Source organism: Dermacentor silvarum, chromosome 11, assembly GCF_013339745.2.
Source record: "Dermacentor silvarum isolate Dsil-2018 chromosome 11, BIME_Dsil_1.4, whole genome shotgun sequence".
Classification (NCBI taxonomy): Eukaryota; Metazoa; Arthropoda; class Arachnida; order Ixodida; family Ixodidae; genus Dermacentor; species Dermacentor silvarum.
In genome coordinates this window covers 108,833,238-108,850,757 of record NC_051164.1, presented here as the reverse complement: position 1 = coordinate 108,850,757, position 17,520 = coordinate 108,833,238, and the positions used below count along the sequence as shown (strand labels likewise).

General features: G+C 44.4%; 2 protein-coding genes and 1 long non-coding RNA gene across 6 annotated transcripts in view; 2 read left to right on the top strand and 1 right to left on the bottom strand.

Annotated features, from left to right (window-relative positions):
* Nucleotides 1-17,520, top strand: part of LOC119432827 (uncharacterized) — a 129,270-nt gene that overhangs the window by 63,918 nt on the left and 47,832 nt on the right. The gene's annotated exons all lie outside the window — the stretch shown is intronic.
* LOC119433467 (uncharacterized) overlaps nucleotides 1-17,520 on the top strand; it is a 67,484-nt gene that overhangs the window by 7,725 nt on the left and 42,239 nt on the right. The window lies entirely within an intron of this gene.
* The window catches only part of LOC119433466 (uncharacterized), a 162,292-nt gene continuing 160,196 nt past the window's right edge, over nucleotides 15,425-17,520 (bottom strand). For 2 of the 3 annotated variants that reach the window (XR_005188377.2, XR_005188376.2), the window contains exons 5-6: nucleotides 16,376-16,463; nucleotides 15,425-15,554 (exon numbers count right to left, since the gene is read on the bottom strand). Coding sequence is in view for 1 of the 3 variants with exons in the window: in XM_037700690.2 (XP_037556618.1) it covers nucleotides 16,432-16,463 (32 nt within the window). In the remaining 2 variants the exon portion in view is untranslated. The remainder of the gene's footprint in view (nucleotides 15,555-16,375; nucleotides 16,464-17,520) is intronic. The other variant, XM_037700690.2, reaches the window with a different exon arrangement.

Here is a 17,520-nt window from a genome sequence, read left to right as displayed (position 1 = left end):
CGCTCCGAGAAAGAGAAACCGCGCATCACGGGGCCCGAAAAGGGCTGTGTAAGTTAACTCTCGCATATTAGGCACACAGCACAAACCTCTTCTGCAATATGGCCACACAAATATTGCAGTGGAATGTTAGAGGACTTCTACATAATCTAGATGATGTCAAAGAACTTATCCATAGACTAAGTCCAAAAGTGCTGTGTGTTCAAGAAACACACCTCAAACACACGCAAACAAATTTTCTCCGAAAATATGCTATTTTTCATAAAGACCGCGATGACACTGCCGTGTCATCCGGTGGTGTGGCTTTCATAGCCGATAGAGATGTTGCCTGCCGAGAACTAAAACTCCGTACGTCCCTAGAGGTAGTTGCTGTCCGAGCGGTGTTGTTCAATAAACTAGTTACTATTAGCTCCATATATATCCCTCCGAATTATCCACTCCAGAAAACAGAATTTCAAAACTTCATTAATGAACTTCCGGAGCCATACATAGTTGTTGGAGATTTAAACGCGCATAACACTTTGTGGGGAGACATCCGTTGTGACGGAAGAGGGCGTTTAATAGAAAACTTTCTTTTCTCCTCGGATGCATGTCTACTTAATAAGAAGGAGCCGACGTATTATAGCGTTGCGCGCAAAACCTACTCCTCAATAGACTTGAGCATAGTATCCAGTACACTAATGCCTTACCTTGATTGGAACGTTATTAAGAACCCCTACGGAAGTGACCACGTCCCAATAGTCATAAATGTAACAAAACAGGCCGAATGCTCTCCACATGTTCCCCGATGGAAGGTTGAATCAGCAAACTTGGTTCTCTTCAGAGAAATAACATATTTAGCCCAGGATGACATTGCTGGTTTTAACATAGATGATGCTGTGGCTTACTTGACAGGTTTCATAATAGAGGCTGCCACAAAATCTATCCAACAAACTAATGGGCTAGCCAAAAAGCGTCGCATCCCATGGTGGAACGATGATTGTAGAAAGGCGCGGAAACAACAAAACAAGGCTTGGGCATTGTTTCGCGACTCTCCAACTGCCGAAAACCTCATAAATTTCAAGCAGGCAAAATCCCAAGGTAGAAGAACACGTCGACGTGCCAGGAGAGATATTTGGGAGCAGTATCTTGGCAGTATAAATTCCTATACGGACGAGCGAAAAGTGTGGAACAGAGTGAACACATTAAAAGGATGTCACACAAAATCACTCCCCTTGGTAAACATACAAGGTGATAGCCTGGAAGATCAGGCTGACTTCCTGGGTGAACATTTTGAACACATTTGTAGTTCATCACACTACACAGAACACTTCTTGAAGTTCAAAGAACGCGCAGAGCGACAGCCCCTCGAACGCAAATGTGCGCCAAATGAGACATACAATCGAACATTTTCTCTTGCTGAACTTAAGGCATCTCTAAACTGTTGCAACAACTCCGCGCCAGGTGGCGATCTTATCATTTACGAAATGATTAAGCACCTGCACCCTGAAACCCTAAAAACACTATTAAGTCTTTTCAATGCCATGTACGCAGCTGGTTACATTCCATCTTCGTGGAAGGAAAGTGTGATCATCCCCATACATAAACAAGGCAAGGACCCATCCTTAGCCAGTAGTTATAGGCCAATAGCATTGACAAGCTGTATTTGCAAGTTATTCGAAAAAATGATAAACCGGCGCTTGATCTGTGTGCTTGAAAGCGGCAAATTCCTAGACCCCTTCCAATGTGGTTTCAGGGAAGGTATGTCCACAACAGACCACCTTGTTCGCATTGAGTCCTATATTAGAGATGCTTTTATACATAAACAGTTCTGTCTCTCAGCATTTTTGGACCTAGAAAAGGCTTACGATACGACATGGCGCTACGGAATCCTCCGAGATCTTTCGGCGATGGGTGTCCGTGGCAACATGCTGAACACAATCGAAAGTTATCTCTCTAATCGTACATTCCGCGTAAGAGTGGGTAACGCTCTGTCTAGGCCCTTCACCCAAGAGACCGGTGTGCCGCAAGGGGGCGTGCTTAGTTGCACGCTATTTATTGCCAAAATGAACTGCTTGCATACAGTCATTCCACGCACAATGTTTTATTCCGTTTATGTCGACGACGTGCAAATAGCCTTCAAGTCATGCAATATTGCCATCTGCGAACGACAAGTGCAGCTTGCAATAAACAAATTGTCCAAATGGGCAGATGAAAATGGTTTTAAAATAAACGCCCAGAAGAGCATTTGTATGCTCTTCACAAACAAGAGAGGCGTAATGCCTGTCCCAAGTATTGAAATCAAAGGAGATGCGCTCTCTGTGAGCAACGAGCACAAGTTTTTAGGAATCATTTTAGATTCTAAACTCACATTTATTCCCCATCTTAAGCATTTGAGGGCAAAATGCTTAAAGACAATGAACCTTTTAAAACTTCTGTCGCGCACAACATGGGGCAGTGACCGAAAGTGTTTGCTTAACTTGTATAACAGCCTTGTCCGCTCACGCCTTGATTACGGCTCTATAATTTATAATTCAGCAACCCCAAGTGCATTAAAAATCCTAGACCCCGTCCACCATCTGGGTATCCGCCTCGCGACTGGTGCTTTCAGGACAAGTCCTATCCAGAGCCTCTACGTAGAGTCGAATCAGTGGTTGCTTCATCTGCAGCGGTCATACAGCAGTTTTACATATTTTCTGAAAGTACAAGCGAACATTGAACATCCTTCTTATTCAACAATAAACGATGTGACCGCTGCCACACTCTTCCGTAACCGACCTGCAGCGAGAAAGCCGTTCTCTTTGCGTGTAAGAAACCTCAGTGAGGAAATGGGTGTTCCAGTTCTTGAACAACGTCCTATGGCTCCAGCGAAACAGTTACCACCGTAGATTCGATAGATTGCTCATAGATTGCGATACGTCGTTTGTAGACGTCACTAAACACGCCCCAGAAGCACACATTCAAATTCATTTCTTAGAACTCCAGTCCAAGTACTCGTGTACAGAGTTTTACACAGACGCTTCCAAGTCACATACCGGGGTGTCTTATGCAGCCGTCGGCCCATCCTTCTCGGAATCCGGTGTACTCCACCCGGAAACGAGTATCTTTACGGCTGAGGCCCATGCAATATTGTCGGTTGTTCATCATATAAGGAAATCAAAACTTCGAAAAGCAATTGCATTTACAGACTCCCTAAGCGTTGTGAAAGCCCTGATGTCACTCTGCAAACACAAAAATCCTGTACTCATTGAGCTCTATTCCACTCTATGCAGAGCGTATATATCTAACCAGCATGTTATTATATGCTGGGTGCCTGGCCATAGAGGCATCGAGGGCAATGTGCTAGCAGACCAGTTGGCCACATCAACTACATCGCAAGCTATTAATCCTGCCGCTGCTATTCCCTCCAAAGATCTGAAGCCTTTTTTGCGAAGGAAACTGCGAAGCCACTGGCAGCGCCTGTGGGACGCTGAAACAAATAATAAGCTTCACTTGATAAAGCCACAGATAGGTTTCTGGCCCTCCGTAACGAAAACACGGCAGACTGATGTCCTATTCTGTCGACTCAGAATAGGACATACATATGGTACCCACAGTTTTTTGCTGACTGGTGATGAACCACCAACCTGTGGTAGATGTGGTGAGAGGCTGACCGTCCTCCATGTCCTCCTGGAGTGTCGGGAAGCCGAAACGGAGAGAAGGAAACATTTCCCTGTAGCATACCACTATCATATCCCTCTTCATCCCATGATGTTTATTGGTGAACAACCTCTTTTTAATGCCAAAACAGTCCTCAGTTTCTTGAACGATGTTGTGCTACATGTTATTAGCCCAATAAGTTCGTAGCGCATCCTCTCTCCAGAGCATGCTGCTGTGATAGTTTATTTTTATAGCACATGCCTTCAGGCCCTTGCGTTTCAAGGGCTCTGTTTAGGCACTTGTGCTTCTGACCAATTCTTGCATCTGTTATATTTTGTAAATCGTATCATTCTTCCTCAATGCATTCTTCATTTTCATAGTACACCTCATTGGTCACTGCCATGATTTTAGTACATGTATATTTTACGCACTTTACAGCGATTATTTTTAGGCCCCTTTACAGCCACACTTCATCTACTTCTCAGAATTCATCGCTCCACTGCACACTCACAAACACTGGCATGGCGCTCTTTGGTCATACTGGCTCTTGCGCCATAAAACACCACACATCATCATCATATATCCATCTTGCCGTGTTTCAGTAAAGCAGTAGAAAAACTAATAGCACAGCGCCTATCTAACTACTTGGACAAGTTCCAACTATTAACACCAAGACAGTTTGGTTTTCGTGCTGGATATTCTACTAACCTAGTTTTAATTACCCTCACTGACAAGATCAAAGCGGAAATTGATGGGGGCAGATTCGTAGGATCTGTCTTTATCGATTACTCGAAAGCATTCGATTCCCTTAATCACAACATTCTCTTTACTAAACTCAGCGCATATGGCATAACAGGTCCATCTTTAGAGCTACTGCGCAGTTATTTACACGACAGACAGCAACAGGTTTGCATTTCAGGAGTACTGTCTGACACAAAAATAATTAACACTGGCGTTCCACAGGGGTCCATACTCGGCCCCCTCTTATTTCTAATCTTCATTAATGATTTCCCAAACTGCCTAACTTCTACAGAATGTCTTTTGTACGCGGACGACACCACTGTTTACGCTTCCCCATAACGACATCTGTACGCTAACTGAGCATTTAAATGTTGAACTAAATAATAGCAGTAGTTGGTGCAAAAAAATAAATTGCTAATTAACCCTCAGAAAACGAAGTTTATGGTTTTTAGTTCACACAATAAACCTCGCCCTAACCTTCCACCACCGTACATAGCTTCTCACCCAATATGACCATCTAATGAGTGCTCATTTTTAGGTGTTCAATTAGACTGCTTTCTAAAGTTTAATTTGCATATCAGCTTCATAAAAAATAAAGCCGCTTATGGTATCAGGGTGATTCTAAAGGCCAGACACTAATTTCAAAAGCACACTCCCCTGACATTGTATTATGCCTTTAATTAAAGCCATTTAAATTACTGTATCAGTTCTTGGGGCCTCGCATATCGCTGTCATATAGCTCCTTTGCAGCACATCCAAAATAACGCTGTCCGTATCGTTGCTTCGTCTCCATATAACGCTCATGTTACCCCCATTTTCACTGAGTTAGATCTCCTCACAATAAATAAAATTATCTGGTACAACCACAGCTTCGTTATTTACCGCCTACTTAAAAACCCACAATTACATTATATCATTGGCAGGAATGGTCTTGCTAATCCTAACACTACCATGTTCTCTTTACAAAATAACCCTTTACTTCCAAAATCACGCAGCAACTATGGCCAACTAACTGCTGGTTTTGCTAGTGTGAAAATGTGGAATAACGTACCTGCTCACGTGAAATCCTCACCTATATTATCGTCATACCAACGTTCACTGAGAGCTTGTATTAGTACCTTGTAAACTGCATCTCTTCTTTGATGTATTTTTATGCTGCTTATTATGCACATTTTTAAGTTGTGGTGTGTTGCCATAGCTTGTATTGCTTTAACACTGTAGAAATTTTGTAATTCGTTCTTTGTTCATAACCGCAATTGACGCCTTTTTATTTATATAATATTATGTAACTAAGAACAAGAGGTCCGGCTGCAGTTTCTAATTGTGGGACCTCTTTCTGTATAACTTCTACGGCATATATGTACCACTAATGAAGCAATAAACTTGAATCTGAATCTGAAAACTTGCATCTGAACACTTGAATTTAAACAGGAAAGTGAAAGTTTCGCAACACATTGCTATTAAAATTCTCCCTATTGTCACGGAATTTCAAGTCCCCATCTCGTGCGGACTTGAAACATTTAGGAGTCTGGGAAACATTTCGACTAGCTGCAGTATGACACCCTGAAACACTTCAGTGAGTAACTTTCTACAAAGGTTGTAATGAACCTACACAGAATAAACATATAGGGTGTTTCAGCGAACACTTTTAAAATTTATTTAAGGTTGCCTGTGGCAGATAGCCAAATTCTAGTTCATGAGCTGGTCTACTCGAAGAGGCGGACATTACTTGCACAAGAAATTGAAATGCATATTCGAATGATTAACAAAAATTCACTAATTAAGTTTTTAACTAATTACCTGATGGCCCATATTGCAATTTACAAATTGTAGCCGTGGAGTTCGCAAGGCGGATCCATTTGAAATTAATTCTCAGGTTGACAGCAGTTTCGATATATTAATTCCCGAACTTTGCGGAAAAATGCATTGACGTTCCAGTTAAGTTCGTGCTTCAATGCAGAATGCGACGTTTTGTTAAGAAACTAACTGGAACGCCAATGCATCTCTCCGCAAAGTTCGGGAATTAATATCTCGAAGCTGGTGTCACCCCGAGAAATCGTTCCAAGTGGATCCGCCTTGTGAACTCCACGGCTACAATTTGTAAAATGCAATATGGGCCATCAGGTAATTAGTTAAAAGCCTAATTAGTGAATTTTTGCTAATCATTCGATTACGCATTTCAATTTCTTGTGCAAGTAATGTCCGCCTCTTCGAGTAGACCAGCTCATGAACTCGAAATGGGCCCATCTGCCACAGGCAACCTTTAAGAATTTTTGAAAGTGTTCGCTGAAACACCCTGTATATTGCTCGTCACTCGGAACATTGCTTCATACTTCGAATAAGTATAAACACCGTGGCTTACATAGTTTACCGAGGATACCAGGGGGAAACAACTAAATTCCGTGTATAAAGCATAACAATTTGGAGAAAGCGAGTATTCAGCAAGGGTTTTTTCGAACAATTAAGCAACTTACACAGTTCAAATTTTCGGTACATGTCACCTAAAAGTGGCTTTCGTTTCTTCAAAATGTAAAATATCCGCTGCTCTTGCTCCTGTCGGGAAACGAGTACTAGTGTAGCTCTTATTTATAAACGGCCTGAACACGAAATCGAAAATATCATAAGTGACACATGCCTTTAGAAAAGCTTCGTTCAGTGTTTTATTGGAATTAAAATGGCTCTACAAGTTCAACCAAGGTATTTTTCACGAAACTATCTACGATAAGTCGTGATTACAAAATGAAATTCGTCAGTTAGACTTCTAAGTGGTTTAATCAGATTTCTGATGGTGATAAGATACTGAGACTGCATCGCTATGTAGACTATCTCTGGGCGGAGATTCAACAGTTCCATCATTTCATAATCCAATGATTTCATGACGTAAAAGGCGCACCAATCGTTGGGGGTGGCTGATTATAATACTCTATCCGGACCTATGCATTTCCTCGCCCACAGGTTAAATATAGCAAGCCGATTGCGTTTCAAAAAATATGCTTAGGCGGTCTGGAAAAGCTGGGCATGGTGCAAGTAGCGATTTGATAGAGTGGGAACTGTCCTGTCCAAGGCCTTCTCCGCAATGTGAGAACTTGTATGGCGAATCCCGCGCGTCGCCCGCTACAGCGCGTCACGAGGCGGCACAATAGACAATCCTCGCTGCCCAAGCAGGGGATACGTAGTAAAGAAAAGCATTACTTACGTGGCAACCCTATAATGCAAATTTAGCTTCAGCTGTAGCTTTGTTGGACCTTTCGGCGTGCCCAGGTGCCCACTTTCAGAAGATGGGGGGGTGGGGGGGGGGGCAAATGGCATACTTTGTCCCCCCCCCCCACTTTTGACAGTGGGGGGCAAGTGCCCCCCCCCCCCCCCGGTATAGATACGCATATGCAAACAAACATGAAGTTGGTGTCACATAGAGTTATCTCGGACTATTGGGTAGCTTAGCTGCTAACGTCATTATGGCACTTTCGAAAACTTGCTTAAGTTTTTTTGCAGGGGCAGTATTTATTCCACATGCCCACGTATTTATTCCATTACCCTCACGCACATATCTGCCATAGGCTTTCACCCATATTCGCCACATGTTTTGGGTAACATTTTTTTTTTGTTCTGCCAGAAAAACGGGCTCCATTCTGTGCACTCGTGAAACACTCCTAACGTTCCTGAGTTTTGCCTATGTAATTTATTACAAAATCCTCAATCAACCCAACCACCCTCAACTTTACGTGCACATCACCCATTACCTGGCCCTTAGTTTCACCGAAGCAAGATGCCTCGTTGAGTACACCGAGGTCACCAGAACGTCGTATAACACTTCACACTTAAGAAGTAGCTTGAATTCGGGGGCTCCTATCTAAATGCATGGGAAAAGGATAAATCGTCTCCCTAGGCACCCAGCGCATCATCTTTAATGAGTTTTGTTCTGTATTAAAGAAAAGGTTATAATTCATTGACTGTTGCAAGCGGATTTTAATTCAGGACATGGATGTATTCACAAATAATTGCAAATTTTCAGAAAACGAAACTTAAGCTAAAAGCTCTAACTCAGCAATGAAAGCAGGTATCACAAATTTGTAAATTGCATCTAATAGTACATCTAAAGCGGACAAAACTGATTATTGTACTTGGCTGTTGAATACATCAGGCTGTCGAATGCGAAAAGAACTTTTACAAAACTCGTGTAAAACATTCTAACAAATTCACGTAAAATATAAACGAATGCATGAAATTTATTCGCTTTGGACGTTCTAATGGATGCAGTTTACAGAAATGTGATATATATTCTTGGTGCAGAGTTAAGGATTTGTAAACTGGGTGCTTTTATTGTTTTGAGACTTACCAATGTCTGGCACATATCCGAAAAACTATTTAGGCCCATAAGCCCAGAGGGTATTTAGAGTATAAAATTGGCCTAGCGGTTATCTCAGAAAAGCATTTCCGCATTTTACATGCATTTGAATAAGTGGCATCGGAGTTGGTTCCGAGCTAAAGCTTCTTCTTAAGGTGGAATTTCCACTAAACATAAAGTTTGTGAAACGCAAGTTCGCTCGTGACGTTGGGAAACGTTGCGGACTACGGCGGCGTAACACTTGTGAACGCTTTGCTTAAAATTGTTTTTTTTTAATCTGTATTCGATCCACACGCATTTAACGTAGCACACAATTTTTCATGGATGTCTGCCTATTTGTGTCAACTGTGCTCTTGATCGCATATGTATTTAGGTCATTGCAGGGCGCTAAATTTTACGCCGCACGTAAAGCACTCTTTTAATGCTCCGGAGCATTTGAATCCGAAATTTCTTAGAAATGCCCACACTAACCAACATATTTCGAACATTGCATACGCATTAGCCATAACTTGGGTCTTATTTGGCGAAATATTAACAAGGTACCTTAGCCTAATTCACCGAATACACCGGTGAAACCAACTACAAACCTGGCTTGAGGCATGAACGTATGGAGGGAAACCAGGGTTAAGTAATTATGTGCAAAGCTTCTATTTAAACATGGATCACGAAAGGTTCACCACCACTTACTCTTAAAATTGCCATTATTTTCACCAATTTTGAAGGTGGTGTCTTGCGCCGTTGTTTTAGGACTTTGGCAAATACAGCGAATAAAGGCTGTGTGACCTTCGGCAATGCTCGAACAAGTACCTATCTACAAAGGCTGTTTTAGGCTACAGAGATGAAACAGTTATCGTTCGTCACACACGGCATGCTTCCAACTCCAACGAAATAAGAAGATCGCTACTAGTGTAGTTAATCAAGGAGACCACAGAACGACAACTGCCGTGTATAAAGTGTAAAGATCGGGAGGAAATGATTATGCAGTAATTATTTTCAAAGCCCATACTTAGCCTAAGCACTTCAAGTTCGCCACCCATAGAGTGACCGCCATTTCATTTAAGTATGAACTTTCTGTCTTTTATGAATCTCCCACTGAAGAGGAACACTTTTTAGGCGTTCGATATAAAGAACCCAAAACGAGTGCTAGACAATTTTAGTTTTACTCCTAAATAACACAGACCATTAAGAACTCGCCCCTAACAATTATCTCACTTCCTTATATACACTTTTGAGTGATTTAGTTTTTTTAAACGATTTAATGGCCAAAAACTGTCATATAGCGTTTTTGAACACTACCAGTCGCATTAACAGCTTTGCTGTAATACGGTCTTAAACCGTTATCATCACTGAGATTCAGCCAGGAGATAAGAGAGAGAGAAAATGATAAATGAAAGGCAGGGAGGTTATCCAGGACCTTGCACTGGGGGAAGGAATAAGGGGAGGGAAAGATTAAGAGGAGAAGAAAAAGTCCGATGTGGATATCGCCAACATAATAATTTTTCTGCTCTATATCACAGACGGTCACTCAATCCGGTAGCTTTCGAAAATCGCAGCAGCACTTTTATGGCTTTTTGTAGCTGCGATATGCGAGGTCATGGTCCCAAGATCTTGTTCAAGGGGAATGGTTTTCTATCCAGCTTATATAGAGCTGTGCACAGGTCATGTCTTTCATTTTTATAAGATGGGCAGTAGCAAAGGAGGCGTTATATGTTCTCCTCTACACCGCAGACATTGCACTGGATGCTATTGGTCATTCCATTCAAACATGTATATGCATTGGAGAATGCAATGCCCAAGCGTAGGGCCCAATATTGCTTCCTCACGCCGCCGAAGCCTAGGTAATGCCGAGAGAATGCCAAGCATGCTGGGTAAATTCAGGTGCATGCCACTTCTCCAATATAATACGGTGCGCTAGCTTGCTTAAGTTAGAGGCTGCGTGAGTCTTCGATATAGGTATAGAAACAGAATTTCTTCATTCGTGTGCTAGCAGCTTCGTCGGCGAGGTCGTAACCAGACATGCCGCAATGACCCGGCAGCCACTGAAACACGACGTCGTGTACTTTCGCGATCGAATGACGGTGCGTTTCTCCCATCTCCGACATGAGTTGTTCACAGGACCCGCGACGAAGGGCTGACAGAAGAAATTGTAGGGCCGCTTTTCAGCCGCAGAATATTACTGACTGATTAGCCGGTTGGTTGTTACAATATAATAAATGGCGCCTCGGAGGGCAACAGGCTTCGAACCGGTCGATGTTGTGACGGAGAAATCTTGTATCTGGTGCCTATTGATCGTGATGGGATAATCACTGCGCCGGTGGAGCTGGTCTGAGTGGAAGAGCCATCCGTATACATGTCTACTCGGTCAAAGTAGAAAGTATGCAAACAATGCAGAGTTGCTTGCTTCAAAGTCAAGGTAGACAAGTCAAACTTATTTCTTATTCCTGGAACGGAAATACGCACATCTGGTTCATGTAAACACCACAAGGCTGACGGTGAACGTGCCGAGGGTGTGAAGGCAACACCACCAGCACCACCACCTTGTGCGCAAGCACAAGGCCTACGCACTCCGATCATGACGTCATGCTACCTGACCCGACTGCCATAGAATCTAATGGGGATGCTTCCCCGTAAGCAACAGTGATTTTGACGTCACCGCTTTCGTCACGCCAGCCTTGGCAATGGAAATTTCGGGCCACGTAGCATGACGTCATAGATCGGAGTGCGTAGGCTTGTGCTATCTAGGCGGTGTTGGTGAAGGCCGACGGTGAGTGCTGAGTACGTTGGAAAATGACGCCTGTGGTCGTCATTCTGGCAGACAAGCAAGATAGCTTGATGGCAACCGTGAAATCGTGATCCATGGCAACCATGATCGGCGTTGTAAGCGTGTTGGTGCTAACGTATGCCGTGATTGGATGGTCTCGAGCCATTATAACTGTTCCTGCTGTTGAGACGCTCGGCGGAGACCGAGGCAAACGCGTAGTGCCTTTACTTGCACGCTCGGAAGTGCTCGAAGATTTGACTTACAAGGTTTAGAAAGCACGGGAGAGCACAGGAATCCGATAAAAAGTGCTCGGTAAAACCCTGGCATAAACCCCACTGATGAACCCCATGTTTTGCCAGCGATGAACTTGAAGACGGGGACAACAGATATTAGCGTAGTCATTAAATGGGCAACCTGAGCGCTCCAGGAGACGTCCCGGTTAACAATGACACCCAAAAACAGATGATTTCTCTTGTAGAAGATAGGCTGGCCATTGATGCATACTGGATAACCAGTTATCGCTCTTCGCGTAAAAGCGAATAATGCACATCGTTCTACCATCTACCATGGTTAGGCCTTGTGTGCAAACATAGCCAGATGCCTGTTGCTGCCTACTGTAGCCTCGCAGGAACCTCAAGGCGAGTCACTGCTGATGCCCATATGCAGATGTCGGCGTAGATTGGGACACTCGCTGTTTTCAGTAGGGAATCGGCCAGCGCAAGAAGCGCGAGGTTGAAAAGAATAGCGCTTAAAAGAGCGTCTTGGAGGATTCCAAGGCCCGTGTAGTAGTCGGTAGTCGGACCATCTTCAATACGTACAAACAAGGAAGTTCGTGTCAAGTAGCTTCGGATCCATCGAAATACTCACCCTTTAGTGGTCACCGTTGCTGTGAGAACTCGCCTACACAGCTTCACTGTCTTTTATGTATCAGTTGCTCAGATTGGCAAACATTTTATTTAGGACTGGTAGCGTCAAAAGAGACGGCAGATCCCAATGAACGTCAATGAAATGACATAGCATGACAACGTCAATGCAATAGCAAAAGCTAAGTTAACAACTTTTGTTTGGTCGTAACGGTGTCGAACAAATAGTAAGGCCTGATTTGGGCCGAAATGGGCGGCGTGTGTGTCTGTGTGCTGCTCGCTAGCTAAACAAGCGATACAAATGCCTCAACAGTAAATCCAAAAGTTAGCTTGTGTACGTAACCCGCACAGCTTTTTATAGACTTCTACGCCTGCAAATTTAAGGTAATTCAGGAGACTGCAGCACTAAAGCTCGGTTATGACGTCTTTACGACGTGAATGAAGTCATGGGGGTATGGGAGGGAGGTGGGCCGCCTAGTCCCTTTTCAAAGAGAACCGAAAATAGGGCGAAAATATGCCTCCCAAAGCAGTTTTATCGCCACCGCCAACGAATACTTCTAGAACACATTAAGTGGAGAAGATCGAGTGCTTGGACAGTTCGATGGAAGCGCAGTTTGGGGAAAGAAAAAATTCTGAGGTAAAAGCAATCGCGTTCGGTGCCCAGATGACGTGCGCGCATCGGCGAATTTTCGCGCGCTGAGTACATCCGCGAGCTGCTACTAAATGGCGAGAGCTTCACGTTGACCTTTGACGCAATCCGGGTTATGCACAGGTCACCGTCTACTCCAGAGCCATTTTAACGAGACAGCGTTAAGGGCCCATTGACCTCCACTAAGAAGGCTGGACGGCGCACCCCCTATGTCCGCGGCGGGAGCTCATTAAGCTACCGGAAGTTCCCCCGCATGTCCTGGAAGCCGGTGTCTGCTGTGGTTCTTAAGAAAATGAAGTATTTTCGGGCTGCCGCTGTCCTCGTGATCGCACATTTTTGCGTTTTATTGCGATAGCAATTATAGGGACACTTCAACTGGATTTCTGCAGGTTCCGTAAAAAGTCCAAGGGCGATAAAATCGTCGCCACGCGCCGTATGCGCGAGTGAAAGCGCGCGGGGGGCGCGCGCTATCACGGAGAGCGAACGCAATGCGGAAAGCAAACGGGACCGTCGCGCGAAAGGCCGTGGGGGTATGGTAGGGAGGCGGGCCGACGCTGTGCTCAGGCGCAAGGGGAACTGGCCACTCAATCTCCAACGAGAAAGCAAGAAAGCGGGAAGGCAGCGCGAAAGGGAGGGAGGGAGGGAGGGGGGGCAGCTTCTACTATGCCAACAACTGGGCTTGTACATTGCCCGCTTGTGGCGGTCGCCTGCACCGTCTCTTATCTCCACACGGCTCTGACCTTTGTATGCGCTGTGCATTCGCCGCTCAGTTTCCGTTGAAGCGATAGACCGCACGAACCTTCGCCCGCTGCAATGGCTGCGCTTGCTGCCAGCGTTTTTACAGTCGTTGTCTGCGGTTATTCAGTGTGATCTATTCATGTTTGCTTGTGCGCGCTGACACCACGCTTGTTAATTCAGTTAGTAAGCGAATGTGTCCAAGTTTATGCAGCCGATAAAACTACTATCCCTACTCTGAATAAGCTCTCTACTAATTTGCTATCGCAATTGATGCTTCGCCTTTTGGGCGAAACAGCGACATTTTTTTTAGATATCACATGCTCACTGACCTTAGAGTAGGACAACATAGCATGCAGCAGCCACAAACACAAAGAAAGTTTGACTGAATGCGCGTTTTAAGACAAAAGATTCCCACACTAGAGAGTGACATATTTTCGAATTGTGCTTTTCTGCCAGCGACTTTCACGCTTGTTAACATGGTTTTGCAATGCGATATTTTTTTTCTTTACAAAATGGGTAGTCATGCCATGTTTACGATGACGTACACTCGCGCAACAGTGTATGCCGTTTCATATTTGCGTACCATTGAAAGGTTTCAGAAACGCCGCCCTCTCTATCCTAAAATGCACATGGAAATCTAAGGCAAACATCGGAAAGTCGTCGCGCAGTCTTACAGAGTAAAAACGTCTGCATTGTCGGGGCCTTTTAGAATTACAACGCATTGAATATTTAATAAGCAGCAATCTTTAACGCAATGGAGCAAACTGCAAACACTCCATTTATTTAAAGCGAACAATGTAAAGAGATACTCTTAAACGAACGAACGATCAGTGCACATTGCTCACTGATCTCAGTTGAGATAAATGGCACTGTCACTATTAGAGCACTGCACGGGCCGATTTTTTCATTAGATTAGAGCACGGCCCGGGCCCGTTTTTACGTTGGGCGGCCCGCCCGAGCCCGATCAAAACTTTTATGGCGAGACCCGGGCCCGGCCCGGGCCCGGAAATAATCTACGTTACCCGCCTGGCCCGGCCCGCCACTCTTTACCTTAGGCCCGAGCCCGGCCCGAGCCCGACTCGAAACCGGCCCGAACCCGGCCCGAGACCGAAAAATAATGTTTTTCAGAGTTCAGACGCCCGAGAATAACTCGCTGCACGTTACATGCACACCACCAGAAAGCCCGAGCCCGGCCCGGGCCCGCGTCAAAAAACCCGAGCCCGGCCCGAGCGCGGGTCAAAAAGCACACGCCGTGCCCGAGCCCGGCCCGAGCCCGTGAAAAAACTGTTCTACCCGGCCCGGTCCGGCCCACGGGCTGGGCCGGGCTCGGGCTTTCGGGTAAGCCCGAGCCCGTGCAATGGAGCGTACCACATTAAGCTATAGTGGGCTTACCGAGAACAATACATGGTAAAGAAAGTCATTTAGGAAACGCAACGACATTGAGGTCTATTTTATGGCGATCGATTAAGACATATCCACTTATCACAACAGCCTTGACCAAACCGGAATCGGCACCGCAAGCTGTTGAATTGATGTACAACAACGGCTAAGTTAGAACATGAGCACTATGTTTGCCTATATATAGCTCAGTACAAGCCCCTTCAGTGCTGTATAATAGTTTCTGCTGATAATGAGGTGGGCACGTGTTTAACCACCGAAGATCACTACACATTCGTATGAAACCGGACAACAATGACACAACAGAACAGTGCGTTTATTTATTTCATAGCCATGTGTGGTTCATGGTCGCTGCAAAGCCTACTGCCTGGAGTTGGTTTCGATTTGTCGCTTTTGAGGTTAATCATCCATTGATGGAAGATTTGCGGCCTCGAGGGCGGAAACCTGCATGACAAAGGCCAAACTGCTTTAAGACGCCTCACTCGCGAAAGCGAAGCTGTTTCTTCGTAAAATGCGCAAAAATCAATGCAATTTCGGGGTACAATGAAAGCCATAATGAGAGGTTGATTGTACTCCGCAGATTTTTTAGTTAGCTGATTGATGACATGGAGGTGATTTATTGTAGAAAATCCTTTCCTGAAGCCAGCCTGTTCTCTTGGTTGATAGAAGTCAAGCGAGGTCCTTTTTCTTTTGGCAATATTTTGTGAATATTTTATAGCATACTGAAACCAACCTAATGGGCTTATAATTCTTCAATCATTTAAAGTCTTCCTTCTTATGGACTGGTATATTTTTTGCATTCTTCCAACTCTTTGGTACACTTGAAGTCGTGACACATTGCATAGAAAGTGCCGCAAGTTATACAAGCACAGTATCTCTTCCATCTTTGATCCAATCGACTGTTATTCCATCTTCTCCTGCCTTTGTAGCTTTTCCTCTAGTTATGGAAGGAGCCTCGTTATCCTTTTCATCCCTGCTTTCAATGAAGCTTGCGTGGATACTCTGGGTACTGTACTTGTCCGTATTCAGTTCTTCTGGTGCTTTTACTACATCAACGAAATTGCTAATGGCATTACCCTGCTTATCTTTCACGGCATGCACCTTGACCTGTCCTATGTCAAGTATTCTTCTCACAGATTTTTGTATATCGTTTACTTTCTTATTCTTTCTCATATTTGACATTTCAGCGAATTCTGTCTGATCTCTTGAGAATTTCATGTTTTGTCATCTCCTTATTAGGTGCTTTCTTACATGGCAAAGCTTACCTATTGGTTGCCTTGGTGCCTTACCTCCAACTTCAATTGCTGCTTCTGAAATCGGCCTAGATGTTATCATCTTCATGTTCCTTCATGGCTGTAGGGAAGCACGAAGAAAGCAAGATAAGGCTCGGGGCCACCTTCGTGACTCTCCTACCTCAGAAAATCTCACAAACTTTAAGAAAGCAAAGAGTGAGCATAGAAGAACGCGCAACCGGGCCAATAGGGAAAGCCGGCCAAAATACATATCAGGCATAAACTCTTACACAGACGAAAGCAAAGCCTGGAACCGAGTCAAGAAATTAAAGGACCGCCAAACCCATCCTCTACAATTAGTAAACACCCAAGGAAACACTCTTCAGGACCAGGCTGATTCCTATAGGTGCTCACTTCGAGTACAGCCCATTACACAGATACTTTTCTACGGTACCAGCGGCAAGCAGAGCGATTGCCCCTGGATCGGAAAATAACAAAGAATGATGCTTACAAACGTCCATTTACCATGGCGGAGTTTCAGGTCTCACTGAGTTGTAATACGTCAATGCCAGGAAGAGACAGAATAGCTTACGACATGATCAAACATTTACACCCTGGAACTCACAAAACACTTCTGTCGCTTTTCAACTCCGTATTCTGTGGGGGGTACATCCCGGCTGCCGCTGCCTGAGAAGAGGAAATAATAATTCCTATTCTCAAGAAGGACAAGGACCCGACTACGGCTAGCCGTTATAGGCCTATAGCCCTAATAAGTTGCAAACTCTTTGAGAAAATGACTAACCGGTGCCTGATCCATTTTCTTGAAAATAACAAAACACTAGATCCCTTACAGCGCGGTTTCAGGGAAGCTAGATCCACAACAGATCACCTTGTCCGCATCGAGATAAATATTCGTGAAGCCTTTGCGCATAAACAGTTTTTATTGTCGGTGTTCGTAGACATGAAGAAAGCATATACAACCACTTGGCGTTTTGGAATCCTTGGTGATCTAGGCTGGAATGTAGTACGAGAAGGTGCGCTGAGTTGCACTTTATAATTGCGACAGCAAGTATATGCATCGGCGGAAAGTTTTAATTTTTCGGGGGGGGGGGGGCGGGGGGGGGGCCTGACCAGCTTTCCGAACCTTACCCATGTATGCTTATATTTATTTATATTCA